At 36.4% G+C, this 17756-nt stretch overlaps 1 protein-coding gene across 1 annotated transcript in view; it reads right to left on the minus strand.

Annotated features, from left to right (window-relative positions):
* Positions 1–17756, minus strand: part of LOC306887841 (CUB and sushi domain-containing protein 3-like) — a gene marked incomplete at both ends in the record, with an annotated part of 269530 nt that overhangs the window by 124392 nt on the left and 127382 nt on the right. Inside the window, 6 exons of the mRNA XM_079445841.1 lie at positions 4730–4924; positions 5229–5416; positions 7540–7678; positions 8274–8465; positions 9549–9751; positions 10684–10810. Of these exons, the coding sequence (XP_079301967.1) occupies positions 4730–4924; positions 5229–5416; positions 7540–7678; positions 8274–8465; positions 9549–9751; positions 10684–10810 (1044 nt within the window). The remainder of the gene's footprint in view (positions 1–4729; positions 4925–5228; positions 5417–7539; positions 7679–8273; positions 8466–9548; positions 9752–10683; positions 10811–17756) is intronic.

Raw genomic sequence — 17756 nt, forward strand, 5'->3', positions numbered from 1 at the left:
AATCCTATCAAACTCCCCCATAATTCACACTGTCCACACATGCACATGTACACAGTGTCCCCGCCGTCTCCAGAGGCACAAGTAAACCGCAGCGCATAATCCAGCATCTCTTCACACCGTGAGCTGGTCTCACAGCTGGAGGAAGTGTAAAAGAGAGCCGTCAGATGGCCCGTCAAGCCCTTGTGGGTTTGTGCGCACATGTGGCAGGGTGACACAGTCCGTACATGAGACCCCAGCACAAACACATCCATTATTAATCAATGCTTTCCAGGCGGAAGAGCACAAGCCTGAAACAACACCAATGAAGAATGTTATGACCGCTGTCTCGTCCTCCATGACAGCACAGAGAGCAGAGTAATTGGCAGGAGACGGATCTAGACATAGACTAGCACTTGAGACCTAAAAACAGAAAAATGTGTAACTAGTGTTGAGGCACAAATAACTCAATGTTAGTTTTACTCCTGCTTCCGTAATCTGACTAATCTGAATGTGTAATAGGATATTCCATGAGAAAAAGTTATTGGGAATCAGTCTCTTATGCTCACCATGGCTGCATTTATTTAATCAAAAAATACAATAAAACCAGGAATATTATGAAATAATATTACCTTCTAAATAAACTGCTTTCTATTTGAATATCTTTAAAATGTAATTTATTCCTGTGATGCAAAACTGAATTTTCAGGATCATTACTCCAGTCCTCAGGGTCACATGATCCTTCAGAAATAATTTTAATAGACTGACTTGCTGTTAAAATTTCTTATCAAATACTATTGGTGCTCAATTAAGGTTTTTTATTGTTATCAATGTTTTTGCTGCTTAATATTTTTGTGCATGTATTTTTGTAATATTACAAATGGTTTTTTTTTTCATCCTTGCTGAAAGAAAGTATTAATTTGGTTAAAAAAAAAAACTTCTGAATGGTAGTTTATTATGGTTTCCACAAAAAATAAAAAAAATATTAAGCAGCAAAATGGTTTTTAATATTCATGATCAGCTTTGCCATCACATAAATAAATTGTTTATTAAACAAGATATTAAACTGTTCTTTTAAACTGTTAAATTGCTTTTAATTATTTTACAATAATACTGTTTTACTGTTTTTTTGTTTCAAATAACGTTCAAAACATTAAACAATCTTGGTCACTCTTTATTTTAAGGTCCAATTTTTGCTATTAGCAAACCATTAATTATGACTTTTGCCTCAATAAACTACTAATTTGCTGCTTATTAATAGTTAGTAAGGTAGTTGTTAGATTTACAGTAGGTATTGGGTAGGATATGGTCATACAGAATGTGTGCATTATAAGCACCAATAAACAGCCACGATGTTAATAACAGGCATGCTAATAAGCAACTAGTTAATAGTGAGAACTCGTCCCTATACTAAAGCGTTACCAAAATCTTAAATACGTGTATATACCAGAATGGAGTCATGTGGCTGAAAAATAAATTAAAATGCAAGAATTGATAACATCAACCAAAAAGGAAAGGATTTTCAGAAACTGAGCAGGTTATTACGTTTTATTTAAAGTTTACAAAAAAAAACTGATTATCAGACCAGGAGCATGTATTAAAACAGCACACAGAGTTCATATTGATGAAACCGTCCACTGAGATCTGAATCCACTGAACATGCCTCTGCCTGATTAGTCAGCAACTAGTTAGTAACACAGCTCAACTTTCATCTTCAGTCCAACTCTCCCAGGCATAGCTAGAAACATCACAAAATATGCTGAATATAAAGTCTTTCCATAACATTTCCACTGTCTCTTAGGAGATGTGGGGAGCGATGCTTTATATCAGCAGCTCTGTGAAGATCATTTGCAAAATAGCGCAGAACAATGAGCCATTACTGAATCATAGGGAGTTGTTACCCACTGCACTGTAACCAAAAACCATTGCTTTTGTTCCAGCGGACTGGGCGGTTCATTCCATATGATGCATTTCCAACACAAACTCATCCAAAGAGGGTTAGCAACTAGCAAGGCCAGCCATGCATCCATGCATGCAGTAAAAAACTGTAGAAAAATCAATAGACCAGCCTTCAGTCTGGATCTGTGCAGTATCAATTCAAGGCATAAACATGAATAAACATGTGAAAACTTTTGTGCCATTTTTTTGTCATACATTTCTCTACCATCCACGTGTGTCCTCTATAAAATATATGGATACAAAGACCTCTCTGTACATTTCTGTTTGCACAGGGAACAAATACTTGACTTTGACTGATTCATGGTTATCTCTAGCAGCCCATTCACACCAAGAACGATAAATATAAAGATAATGATAAAGATAGTTCTAAAAATCGTAATCAATATTAAAGTATAGCCACACTACAACTATAACGATAAGAGAAACGATATCGTTGGAATCACATAAAAACAAATTGTTTCCAGCTGATGAACGATAAAAACATTGACAGCCAATCAGAATCAGTCCTGCTGTAACAAACTCGAGAATTTAATAGGCAAATTTATTTTTTAAAGACAAATTTATGCTGGCTTGTCTTAAAATCTTGTTTAAGAAACATAAATAGTTTGGTCAGTTAGATGTTCTAGATGTGTGCTAAAGTGTTGCTAGTTGATTGCTAGATAGTCTGAGTGGTTGCTATGCAGTTGCTAGGGTGTTGCTAGACTATTGATAGTGTGTTCTGGGTGATTACAGACATTCCCATCTCTGGTAATAACAGAAAATCATACATTGTTTTCAAAACTGATCCATTTTTAATACTTTGATATTATTGTACTTCTTTCTAATGTTAGGAAATTCAAAAGTGTTACTCTTAACTTGCTCTTAAACTTGCACTAAAAGGTGATTTATACCATCTAAGTAGCCTAATATTAATAGAACCGCATTTCGTCTTTAATGATACAAGCTCAGAAACATAACCTGTTGAAGTTTTTTATATTGTGTATTGACTTGGTGCCATGATTGATATTGAAATGTATTTATTTTTCATTTTAAACAGTATAGATGATTTCTTAATGGTAATGCAATAATGTCAGACAATAAATCCCCAAAAACTATGCATGGGCGCTTGCTTTGGTGTTGCCACCCCTCATAGACCCCATGCCACCCCTTTGCCACCCTAAAAAAATATTTTCTAGATCCGCCCCTGCTTACACCACTTACATTTAATAACTTAATAGCATGCAATGGCATGCAGTCATCTTCAACAGTAATATTTCATCTGAAAAAAGTCATAAATATAATCAAAATCTGGATAACATTTCTGCTCATCCAAACATTCAACTATAAGTCACAATCCAATCAGTATTATTTTAGCATTATTTGTATATTATTCTAGCATTTATTAATATTTTGAATTTGCTTTTATTCGAAAACATTTTCAATTTTTTATTAAGTTTTTGTCTTTTTTAAATATGTATCTTTTATTTCAGCTTTATTTCAAATATTGAAAACTATTTTTATTAGTTTTATAGTTAATAGCAACAATACTGAATCAAAACAATTTTCAATGCATAAAATCATGCATTTTTTATTAAATATGTTTTACACAAGGAAATATTACACCTTAAACAATATAATTTTACCTGTAAAACCTTATACATTATTAACAAACCCAATCAATACATTTTATTTTACCTTCAAATTTAAGCATGTTACCTCAATTTTGTTCTACATGCAAATACTTTTAGGCCCGGTTTCACAGACAGGGTTTAGATTAAGCCAGGATTAGGCCATAGTTCAATTAGGACATTTAAGTCATTTTTATAAACGTGCTTAGGAAAAAAACATTACTGGTGTGCATCTTCAGACAAAACAAAGGCACTGATATATTTTAAGATCAGTCAGCGCAAGTTTCTTTCATTTGAAAGAGCTCAGATTTACATTTTAGTCTAGGACTAGACTTAAGCCTTGTCTGTGAAACCGGGGGATAGTGTTTTGCATTTTTATTCAATATTCGTCTTACATTTTAAATCAACATGAAATCAAAATTGACCCGATTTAATTTCTTAATGTACATCACTGACCTTACTAAGAATGATTCATCAGTGCACATTATTCCACATAAAAGTGTTTTTATTCATAATTTTTCATCAAAATGTATTGACTTGCTCTGCCTCTCAAACAACTTCAGATAAATAAGTTATAAAATCAAGCTCCTTCCTACATACAGCACTTCCTCTCAGAAATATTTCAGATTCTGCAACTTCACCATGAAGCAAAACTTCATTTTATGTCTGTGGGATTATTGCTTTGCATGTAAACTCATAAACCAGACTCTTATAATGAGGTGATTTTTGATACTTATTATCAGGGTTTTGTTGACACTCATTAAGAGTTCACATGCCTATCTTACTAATTATGCCTAATCAGCTGAAGTGTAAAGTCACAAAAATGCCTTAAATGATGATCTTTTATTAGCGAAAGGTTGTCACACCTCGATTTTGCCCTTTTCTGACAGCTTATACACCATCTAACAGGTGGCAGTTTTCTAGTATGCGGTTTATTGATTTGCAAAATGTATTTTTCAAATGATTCTTTTCAAAAGTTATCAGTGTTTTGGAGTACATGTAAACACCCTCGTATTGATCTGGATGAAAAGAAAACCGGTACAATTTTGACTTTCATTCAAAACTACTGTAGGATAAAACGCGCAAACAGACGCTGTATCCCACACAGCTCCAAAAATAGTGTCACGCAGGTATTTGGGTCGTAAAGGGATGTTCTAAGCACAATACAGATGGGAACGTGAGCGCACCTTGGCAGCTGGGCAGAGCTCTGTTCCACTCGGGTCTGTTGGTGTCGCCCATGACACAGGTGAGACTGGAATAACCCTGGAGCTGGTAGCCTGGATCACAGTGGAAGGTCACAGTTGAGCCCAGCTTATAGTCTCCACCCAACCGAGTGCCATTCATCACGCTGCCCGGGTCAAAACAAGCCTCACGCAGTTTAGCTATACGGGAGAGGAACACAAGACATATGGCATATGATAAAGCTGTAGAAGATGAAAAGATCTGAAGGGATGAAAATGCCAAGCGGTGAGTCACTATCAACCTTTGAAACTTTCCAGTTTGCGCTCAAGCTTCTTGAAACAGTATTTAATGTCAATCTTAAAGGAACCGTTTACCAAAATATGAACACTGTCATCATTTACTGGGCCTCAATCGATAAAAATCAATAAGTGCATCTCTCAAGGGCACAAATCCAGCTTGAGAACAGCCTCTTTAAGCACCAGGCCGAAACAAAAGAGCAATTACCTTTGTATTCCAGATGGAAGCCCGTGTAGCTCACGGATCCGTCGCTGCGGAAGGCAATGTGCATGATGTTGAAGCTGCTTTCCACCTTTTCTGGCAGCTTGCTGTCTTGAAATGTGCCGATCAGATGACCGTTGCTGTGAGGTCCGTCGTAGATGTACAAGAAGTCATAGTTGGGCTCAATGCTGAAACTGAGAGAAGACAAGTATAGGATCAAAACACAGCGATCTATTGACTTTTTCTAAGCAATTTACTCCTCCTGAAGGATTAGTCCAACCACAAATGAAAATTCTGTCAGCATGTCAGTGCAAATCATTGCACACAAAGGGGATGACAAAAAAGGCATCAAAAAGTGAGATTTTAGCACACAGTCATTTAAACTACTTTGATAGCACATATGGTGTATATTTTGGAACTTTAATATGGTCACTGCTCGCTGTCAACTGAAAAACTGCTGTGTGAAGATTTGCAAACGATCAGAAATGATATAAACTTGCCTTTTGGGTGAAATAGCCCATTAAATGTTGGTATATACTGCAAAAATGATTTCTCACCCAGTATTTTCATCTTGTTTTCCAATACAAATATCTAAACATTCTACAATGAAGATACATTTACTTGAGAAGAGAAACCTGAGTGGAGCTTGCGATGTTGTCAACAAGCATGTTTTCAGTAGGATGCTGCTCGTTTTTATCTTTCCTGTTTTACAGCAATCACACATTAGCTTTTCTACACTGCAAAAATGACTTTATTACCATGCATTTTGTCTTATTTTCCATTATAAAAATTCTTGAATCAATATATATTTACTGAAGGAGGAAATGACTTAAGAGATTATGTTGTTTTCTGAAAAATGTATCAAAATCAAGTGGGTTTATGTTTAAAACAGGACAAATATCTGACAATAAGAAAAATGAACTTAATTCAAAGGGAAAACAAGATATTTTTTATCCCATTAGCACGTTTTTTTTCTTATTTTAAGCATAAACAAAAATAAAGAAAAAGACTCAACATGTCACGTTTTTTTTTTTTTATTAAATTCCAGTACAAATATCTAAATAATCAAAATACATTTACTTCAGAAGCAAAACAATTAAGCTAATAAGTCTTGTTTTCAGAAAGAAAAATATATATCAGATATAAAAGATCAGTTTATGCTTAAAATTAAAAAAGAAAACTCATTTTTTGCAGTGTAGACATGCAAATTGCTTATAAAGTGTGATGGCTGTAAAACAGGGAAGAGAAAGTAAGCAGCATCCTATTATAAACATGAAAATTTATCAAGTGCTTGTCGACAACATCACAAGCTCTATCCAGTTTCCACCGTGTGCCCGGCTGAGGCTGTTAAAACCTGTGCCTGTGATCTTCCTAAAAGACCTTTTGGGTCATTTGAGGCAGAAAATGTTTTGAAGAGGCTTTTCTGTATGTTTCAGGTGGGGGAAATGTTATGAAGTGGAAACATCCGATGTGGGTGGAAAATGCACATAAATGGCACAGCGATGCTTTGGGAAAATGTAGTCAGAAAATACTGCACTTCACATTAAGTACTGCAATGAGAGCAGACTGCTGTATTAATGTCATTATGAAGATTTGTTTATTGTCCCGAGACTAAAATGGTAACGCACCAACAATATGCCATTAATTTGAGAAAATTTGTAAATAATGTAATAATGGCACTTGAAATTACGGCTCGCACGCCTCTCTGAGAATATCAATCTAGAGAGATTTTTCCAATTACTACACTGATAAAAACACAGTTATAAGTCATATGTTAAATTGGAATTAATTGGGTTTTTTGAGCACAGATCACAGTCTGATATCAATACCATATTCTAATTTACATTCTAAGATGGAACCAGTTATGGGTCAGTGATGTGACACTCATTTTATATGTTCAGATGTAATAATTTATTCAAAGAAACATTAAAAATGCAAATCACTCTGACAATGACATGAAAACATTTCCTCTATGATTAACCTTTTCAAGAATTCAGTTTGATGGTTTTTTTTGCAGAACAAAGTCAAAATGTCCAGGTAGTTTATGCATCTTGAGAAATAAAAAAGCAAGAAAGAAATACACATATATATACATGTCTCATTAAAAGGCTGAGACGCTTAGGGGGATTTTTTTTAAAGTAGGTTGGAATAAACTTTTTTAGTGAAATAAGTACTTGAAATAAAATAAGGCAACATTTCTAATTTTCATAGTTTAATTTGATTTACTACAAATAAGTAAAACTAAAACTCAAATAAAAATGAACTATAAAAATAAAATTTAAATTAAATTAAAAACAAACATAAGGTAAAATCTTACCTGATAAATGCCAAGGAAATGACATAATCAGGGTGAACCGTGATGAACCAATCGCAGTCCTTGCTGTGCGGGTATGGATGGGGGAAATTCGGTGACAAAATGAATCCAGATGAGCCTGTAATGTTTCCACCACAAGGAGCTGGAACAGATCATTTAATAATAATCTTTAGTTAATAAAGTATATTAAATTTTCCCTCCCACTGCTACTTTATCTCAAAATGGCTAGATATCACATGTGTAAATGACCATGTTGGCTAATATATCATTCAATAACTAGCTATGATTCAAATTCATACCACTTCGTTAATATTCATGAGCAAAGATGATAAGTTCCCGCCCCCCACCATTCAAATCGTTCCTAAGCTCCTGCTCTGCCTTTAAACCGGATTGACCTTTAAAATGTCTAAATGTGACTCAAACTTAAATGCAGTTGAAAGAAAATAGGTTCCACAGACTCCCGCTATCCAGAAAATAAATGCAGTTTCCTAGAAGCATTTATCATGGGAAGTCTTCACCCCAGTTTCCCACAACCCAGAAGTTTAAGCGCTGACTGGGCATGTGATAAGAAATTTCCTTCAAAGAGATTTATTATTCCAGGTCTTTTATAAAGAGTGATTCAAGTCATTCCGGCTAGTTATTTTAGACATTTCGTCAGAGCTGACAAGTGTGAAATGAGAGGCCGCCTGTATTTTTCAGGCCTCAGGCGGCATTGCTGCAAACTGAATAAATCTCACCGATACATGTAGGAGGACTGGGCTGCCAGTAGAATCTGTTGTCCACCCGAATGCAGGTGATCCTGGGTTCGCCTTGCAGGTCGTAGCCCGGATCACACGCGAAGGTCACCGTGTCGCCGGGCTCTTTGCCTTCTCCGCTGCGGCTGCCATTCATGGGCGTCCCCGGGTCCCTGCAGGCGGTCGCCACTGAACCTGCAAATTGGGAACGGTGACCAGCTGTGCTCACTTTTCACTTACCAGGATATCTCCGTAGGAGGTAGCACTTCCCGTTCGGAAATGAGGTTGCGTGGCCTCGGTAGTGAACAATGGCTCACTGGGGGCTTGGCTGAGTTACATTAAGCATTCATTGAATTACATTCAAAATGTCTCATGCAAAAAAGTAAAATGCAGTAAAAATGTATAATAATAAAAAAAATAAAATCAATGCATCTTTGCTACACTGTTCTTCACTAAACATGCACTACACAAGGAACATGCACTACAATTCAAAAGTCTGGGAGCAGTGTTACTTTTTTGATACAAATGAATACTTTAAGCAAGGTTGCATTCATTTAATCAAAAGTGACAGTAAATTTATTTATGATGTTACAAATGATTTCAAATGCTTGATTTCTATTTCAAATGTTTCTTCAATAGCAAATCAGACTGGCGTATTGATGCTGAAAATTCAACTTTGATCACAAGAATAAATTACATTTTAAAATATATTAAAATAGAAAACAGTTTACATAGCAATAATATTTCACAATATTACAGTTTTACTATTTTTGATCAAATAAGTGCAGCCTTGGTGAGCACAAGAGACTACTTTCAAAAACATCAAAAAATATTATTCCTCCTTAAATTTTTTGAAATAGTATAGTTATTTATTTTTATTCATATGCACAAATATAACCTCAGAGAAATAAGCAGCCACATTTATGTTCACACAGAATGCCATTTTTATTTAAACTGTTTTTATATATGAAAAATGGGGGACATGACACAAATGAATCAAAGTTTTGAATCGATTCACTGAAATGAAGTGTTAGAGTGATTCAGGAAAGATTAATCAAACTCTAATTTCCAGCACATGCGACTATAATCATGACCCACACCATTACTGTAAAATATAAAATTAATAGTTTGAAAATTATGGAACATTTCAGTCATGCCATCCACCTCTACTAAAAATGTTTTACCATTCATCTAAAAGGCTTCATTAGCTAATTTTATTTTACTTGATACTAGAACTGTGAACTGCGAAACTCTCTGGTTTGAAAGAAAAGTACTTACTTGAGAAGTCAATGGCGAATCCAGATTTGCTAATGTAAAAGTCCGTCTCAAACTGGATGGTGACCACGTTGAGAGTGCTGTGGATGCCGTCGGGTAACAGTGAACCACTCACTTCCTTCAGAGCCATCTCGTTTTCTGGACGCCCGTCCCAAACCTTCAGGATATCATGCGATGCCTCCGTATCAAAAGCCAAGAACTGCAGACTAAAAAAAAAAGTAACACTTCACAACATCTGCCATGATGGTCCCCATTGACTTCCATAGTAGTTTTTATTTCTTTCTTTTTATTTTCCATACTATGGAAGTCAATGGCAACCAGCAACAGTTTGGTTACCAACATTCGTCAAAATATTTTCTTTTATGTTCAAAGGAAGAAAGAAATTCATAATTTTCATTTTTGGGTGAACTATCCCTTTAACATGAACTAAGTGAGAAAAGTACTTCTAAAGCACATACACTTTAAATGATTTTGATATTTTAATTTTAAGTTATTAGTCATTTTTGTACTTCAGCAGGCAACATTTCTGATGCTGTCAAGCTACAAAAAAAGCACCATAAAAGCACAATAATAGAAACTAATATGACAGTTTGAAAAACATTATTATTTTGCTGATTTACTGATGCCAATATTGCCAAAAAAAAAGACACTTTACCTTTATTGGACCTGAGCTGATATGAACAAACAACTAACAGTTGTATTTGTATTTACTATATACTTTAATGCATTAACTAACATGGATTTATGGGACTGCATTGTAAAGTGTTACCAATAATGGTTTAAAGCAGACTTTCAATCATTTATTTACTGAGAAAACTCATCCCTCATGCAACACTGTAAACAGGTCAAAGACCTCAATCATAACAAAACAAGATGACATTTTCCAGCATGTAGAGGTAGATATACTTCACTTGAGGTCAGGGTCATTGCAATCCGTTTAACATTAATAAGCTTGACTCTCTCCTGTGCAGTTCCTCAAATGAATGCCTTCAACCGGCTCTCTAAATACCCATTATGGCTTTCAGCAATCCGTGCTTCAATATCACCAAGACACTGACAGTACGTATCAAGCTAAAATATGAATTAATCCCTCGCCAGTGACTTAATGAGCTGTGTTTCCACATTAATAATCAGTCACCTGACAGTGTTGCCGGAGTCCACCTCGATGGTCCATGTGCAGCGGAGGTTGTTGTCATACGGAAACGGGTATCCGGGAGACAGTATCCGTCCGGATGACTCACCTTTAAAACTTCCCCCACACTCCGCTACAATAGATCAAAACAAGAAGTTATTGCACTGTCAACTCCCACCCACGAAGATGATGTATTCAGTCAGAGCTTTCTCTCTGCTGTTAATGATGAGCTCTGCAGAGACTCGGGCCGCTGGAATCTCTGTTGCTGGATCAGACAAGACCACGCCGCCCCCTCACCGTCCCGACGTGGCCATGCAACAATGGGCCGTAATTATGCATGCACGAGACGCCGCTTTTAACTACGCTGCTTGTGCATGTCATTAATTAAATGTTAAAACTCTGTCCACGTTATTTATGAGCTCGGTCTTGCATGAAAAGCTGTGGACCGCTGCATATATCACAAAAATAAAGGAAGTATTATCATATTCATTACGGCGGTCTGAGACACAATATCTGCTCTACATTGCTCATTAAAGCACTTGTTTCTGTTGCGCATTATGGATCAGCCAGAGCAAACACTCTTCTCATGACCAAACAGGTTTCTTCATGACAAAGAAACTACTGGCATTACAATGGTAATGTAATGAACGCAGAGAAGGCCCAGACAAACACTCGAGAAAAAGACAGACGCCCCTAGAGATTATTACGTCTGATATATTTTCAATAGCCTCTTTAGAGCTGGAGTGTGTCTAATTTTGTTTTTTTTATACTTTCATATATTCAAGTTCAATATGCAGAGATAACTAAGTAAACCATTCATAGGCTGATTCCCCTGAATATTGTAAACACAAAATCAAAACATTGCTCTTTTTACTTGAGTGCCATAAGTGTAGAACAACACTTTGAATCAACCTATCACATGAGTTTAGGGCGGGACTTTGCGTTTGCTGAACCTATGGAAAAGCAGACAGAGGGTTTGGGAAACCTGTTAGAGAACAGTCAATATTTTTGCACTTCCTTTTTGAAATTAGTCTTATTGCATGATCATTTAAACGAACTGTGAAACTGTATAACGTTTAAAAAATGTATATAAATGCTGTAATTAATATTGGATATTACATATCAAATTTAAAGGAATAGTTCACCCAGAAATGAACATTTTATCATCATTTACTCACTTTTGTGTCGTTCCAAACATGTGTGTTTCTTTCTTATGTTTAACATAAAAGCAGATATTTTGAAAAATGCTGGTAATCAAAAGATATTTTGAAGAATTTTGAAGAACCAAACAGCTGTTTGTCCCCATTGACTTCCATAGTAGGGAAAGAAATACTATAGAAGTCAATGGGGACAAACGACTGTTTGGTTCTTCAAAATATCTTCTTTTGTGTTCAACATAAGAAAGAAACTCATACATGTTTGGAATGACAGGAGGGTGAATAAATGATAAACTTTTCATTTTGGGTGAAGTATTTCTGTAAAAATCTCAAAAGTGCACAAACTTTTTTTTTCTTAAAAAGGTGCAAGTCACAAAAGCACACCCTCAAGCCTCTACATTGTCAGAAAAAGGAACAATTTGTACATATTAGCACTCTGAAAGTGCAATTTGACAACAAAAGTGTACATATTAGTACTTTTTGAAAGGGTACAACCCAGTGACAGTTTTGTATCTTTTTTTTTTTTTGAGAGTATATGATATTATGTGTTAAAAATGCATCTTGAAAGCAAACAAAAAAAGTGCATGTTATTTGTCAGCGATCCAACTAAAACAATAACCAGGTTGTGACACTATACAGACCAGCATTGCCAATGAAGCCTGAATAATGCAAGTAAAATAATGCAGCCTGAAAGTGCACGTACAATTTTTCTTAAACTATCCGATTCAAAAGCTCACCACCAAGGCTCTATGATATTATGATTACTATTATTTGGTTCAAACATGCATGACAGGTGACCTCTGATTATGAGCAAAAGTAACAGCAACAAAGAACACCCTAGTACACCTTATCAACCACCTAGCCACATCTTAGCAATCCCTCAAGCAACTTAGAACCTCTTAGTAGAACCCCTTAACAACCACTCCTTGCATTATATAGCGTCAAATTGTGCTTGCCGGAAATACTAGTTAATTTTTTTACACATACAGCACTAAGGTCTCAAAAAACCCAGATAGAATGATTACAAAAATCAATCTTAACTGAAATAACAGCAGAAAGTGATCTGTATGTTGAACAACTACCTGCTTAGTAATTGAGGAAAAACTCCAGAATTAATATTTTATATTGGATTTTATAATTGCATGCTATCTGTTTTGTGAAGAGGGAAAATAGCTTTATGAAGTGAGGCATTTATCAGCTAGCTTTTGCATGAAATATTTAGCACAGACTCAATGTGCACCATTTTGATGTCTAAATTCCCAAGGCGCTGTCATAAGAGCAAGCAGACCCCCGAGGCAAGCTTCCAGCATCTGCTCACCGGATACCATCTACAGAGAGCACGGCTACTTCATCCTGACTGCTCTATTCTTCATCAATTTCATCATACAAAAGGCAAGTACACGCTGGATTCGTAAATATTGATGACTGCAGGAGACCAATCAACTTACGTGAAGTTCTTTTATAGTTTGCATGGGATTGAAGCATTTTTAGACTGAGGCTTTTTTCTTTGATCTACCTGTGCTGACTACATAGGCAGCTGCCTTCTAAGGTAGCATCTTTAGTGAAATGAAACATTAAATGACTGGTTTGGAAACAAAGAAAGAGAAACTAAAGACAATTCCCTTTTGGAAAAAGGCACATATTCCAGGCTGTTTCATGTTGGAAAGAGCCGGTTTGGCCAGTTTGAGTCTAGGAATTATGACCTTTTTTTGTTTGTTTTTTGTTTTTAAGAATTCTGAATTTAAATCTCAGAATTCTGACTTACGTTTCAAAATTAATATATCCCAGCAGGCACACAACGTCATATGACGTTAATATTAGGTTGGATTTAGGTCGCGACGTCAGGTGACCAAAATTCAATGTCAAGCCAACGTCTAATGACAACGTTTATTTGACGTCCAAGACCGACGTCAATTGACGTTGATATTTAGTTGTTTTCAGGTTGTGTTGGGAAGTAACCAAAATCCAACGTCGAGCCAACGTCTAAAGCCAACGTCATATTGACGTCAAATACTGATATACAGTCGTCGGGTATGGCAACCAAAACCCAACGTCGCCTAGACGTCATAATGGTAACGTCCACACAACGTCAGATTCTAACATCATTTGACGTTGTTTTTAGGTTGTGGCATTTAACTAACCAAAATCCAACGTCGAGCCAACGTCTAAAGCCAACGTCATATTGACGTCAAATACTGATATACAGTCGTCAGGTATGGCAACCAAAACCCAACGTCGACTAGACGTCATAATGGTAACGTCCACACAACGTCAGATTCTAACATCATTTGACGTTGTTTTTAGGTTGTGGAATTAACTAACCAAAATCCAACGTCGAGCCAACGTCTAAAGCCAACGTCATATTGACGTCAAATACTGATATACAGTCGTCGGGTATGGCAACCAAAACCCAACGTCGCCTAGACGTCGTAATGGTAACGTCCACACAACGTCAGATTCTAACATCATTTGACGTTGTTTTTAGGTTGTGGCATTAACTAACCAAAATCCAACGTCGAGTCAACGTCTTAAGCCAACGTCATATTGACGTCAAATACTGATATACAGTCGTCGGGTATGGCAACCAAAACCCAACGTCGTCTAGACGTCATAATGGTAACGTCCACACAACGTCAGATTCTAACATCATTTGACGTTGTTTTTAGGTTGTGGCATTAACTAACCAAAATCCAACGTCGAGCCAACGTCTAAAGCCAATGTCATATTGACGTCAAATACTGATATACAGTGGTCAGGTATGGCAACCAAAACCCAACGTCGCCTAGACGTCATAATGGTAACGTCCACACAACGTCAGATTCTAACATCATTTGACATTGTTTTTAGGTTGTGGCATTAACTAACCAAAATCCAACGTCGAGCCAACGTCTAAAGCCAACGTCATATTGACGTCAAATACTGATATACAGTCGTCGGGTATGGCAACCAAAACCCAACGTCGCCTAGACGTCGTAATGGTAACGTCCACACAACGTCAGATTCTAACATCATTTGACGTTGTTTTTAGGTTGTGGCATTAACTAACCAAAATCCAACGTCGAGTCAACGTCTTAAGCCAACGTCATATTGACGTCAAATACTGATATACAGTCGTCGGGTATGGCAACCAAAACCCAACGTCGTCTAGACGTTATAATGGTAACGTCCACACAACGTCAGATTCTAACATCATTTGACGTTGGTTTTAGGTTGTGGCATTAACTAACCAAAATCCAACGTCGAGCCAACGTCTAAAGCCAACGTCATATTGACGTCAAATACTGATATACAGTGGTCGGGTATGGCAACCAAAACCCAACGTCGACTAGACGTCATAATGGTAACGTCCACACAACGTCAGATTCTAACATCATTTGACGTTGTTTTTAGGTTGTGGCATTAACTAACTAAAATCCAACGTCGAGCCAACGTCTTAAGCCAACGTCATATTGACTTCAAATACTGATATACAGTCGTCGGGTATGGCAACCAAAACCCAACGTCGCCTAGACGCCATAATGGTAACGTCCACACAACGTCAGATTCTAACATCATTTGACGTTGATCTTCAGTTGTTTTTACGTTGTGGCATTAACTAACCAAAATCCAACGTCAAGCAACGTCATATTGACGTCAAATACTGATATACAGTCGTCAGGTATGGCAACCAAAACCCAACGTCTCCTAGACGTCGTAATGGTAACGTCCACACAACGTCAGATTCTAACATCATTTGACGTTGTTTTTAGGTTGTGGCATTAACTAACCAAAATCCAACGTCGAGCCAATGTCTTAAGCCAACGTCATATTGACGTCAAATACTGATATACAGTCGTCAGGTATGGCAACCAAAACCCAACGTCTCCTAGACGTCGTAATGGTAACGTCCACACAACGTCAGATTCTAACATCATTTGACGTTGTTTTTAGGTTGTGGCATTAACTAACCAAAATCCAACGTCGAGCCAACGTCTTAAGCCAACGTCATATTGACGTCAAATACTGATATACAGTCGTCGGGTATGGCAACCAAAACCCAACGTCACCTAGACGTCATAATGGTAACGTCCACACAACGTCAGATTCTAACATCATTTCACGTTGTTTTTAGGTTGTGGCATTAACTAAACAAAATCCAACGTCGCGCCAACTTCATATTGACGTCAAATACTGATATACAGTTGTCAGGTATGGCAACCAAAACCCAACGTCGCCTAGACATCATAATGGTAACGTCCACACAACATCAGATTCTAACATCATTTGACTTTGTTTTTAGGTTGTTACCATATTGACATCAAATACTGATATACAGTCGTAAGGTATGGCATCCAAAACCCAACGTCACCTAGACGTCATAATGGTAACGTCCACACAACGTCAGATTCTAACATCATTTGACGTTGTTTTTAGGTTGTGGCATTAACTAACCAAATTCCAACGTCGAGCCAATGTCTTAAGCCAACGTCATATTGACGTCAAATACTGAGATACAGTCGTCGGGTATGGCAACCAAAACCCAACGTCGACTAGACGTCATAATGGTAACGTCCACACAACGTCAAATTATAACATCGTTTGACATTGATCTATAGTTAGTATTAGGTTGTGGCATAAAATAACCAAAATCCAACGTCAAGCCAACATCTTAAGCCACGTTCATATTGACGTCAAATACTCATATACAGTCGTCAGGTATGGCAACCAAAACCCAACGTCTCCTAGACGTCATATTGGTAATGCCCACTCAGTGTCAAACTCTAACATCATTAGACGTTGGTCTTTTGTTATTTTTAGGTTGCGGTATTAACTAACTAAAATCCAAAGTCGAGTCAACGTCTCAAGCCAACGTCATATTCATGTCAGTTACTGACATTCAGTTGTTAGGTATGGCGACCAAAACCCAACGTCACGTAGATGTTATAATGGTAATGTACACACAACGTCAAATTCTTACATCATTAGACGTTGATCTTTTGTTAGGTTTAGGTTGTGGCATTAACAAACCAAAATCCAACGTCGAGCCAACATCTTAAGCCGATGTCATATTGACGTCAAATACTGATATAGTCATGAGGTAAAAAAAATAAATAAAAATTTCACAAGAGAACTGTACATGTAATGCTGTTTTTACAGTATTTTTCTGTTATTTTAAATTATTAGCAAAATTCTTTAGAACAACTTCTATAAATTAACAAATGTTATTTTAAGTAGCTATAATGTTATTAATCACAAATTATAGTAGTTCTCATTTTTTAAGACAGGAAAATGGTTGTATTATTTATACTCAATTTTTTTCTGTTGTCTTAAATTGCATATAAATTAATGTAAATTCATACAAATAATCTGTAATATGTAGCTCATTAAAGGTTTATGTCCATAGCTGTTTAGCATTTTTCTTTGTAATTTTAAAGCACATCATATCAGTTTTATATTTAGGTGTTTTTACATTTAAACTCTGCAATTCTGAACACAAATATAGCTGACTTATTTCATTACATCAAAATATGCATAGTCTGTTTTTTAAAGCTGCACTACTCTCCAGGTTGAAACTTTCATGCCTCTGCTCACACACCATCTGATCCAAATAGCTTTGCAATGGAAATTGTGAACAGAGAAAAGTATGCATAATCTTTAAAAGCTCAAACAAAAAAACATTGACTTCACAAACACGTCATACATACATCGAAAAATATTGGTATGCTATCTGATCAGAGTATGCATTTGTTATTTGTGTGAGAGAAACCCTATACCTACTGAGAAATTTGAAATGAGAAAAAAACAAGAGCATAGAGAAAAGGGTCTGAGAGGACTGGAATGCATACATTCCATGCAATGTGTAGAAAACATACATTCAAATATGGAAAATGTAGAATCCTCAATTTGTCAAATGTGCATGTCTGCGTTATGGAAACACCTTGC

Source organism: Barbus barbus, assembly GCF_936440315.1.
Source record: "Barbus barbus genome assembly, chromosome: 21".
Lineage (NCBI taxonomy): Eukaryota > Metazoa > Chordata > Actinopteri > Cypriniformes > Cyprinidae > Barbus > Barbus barbus.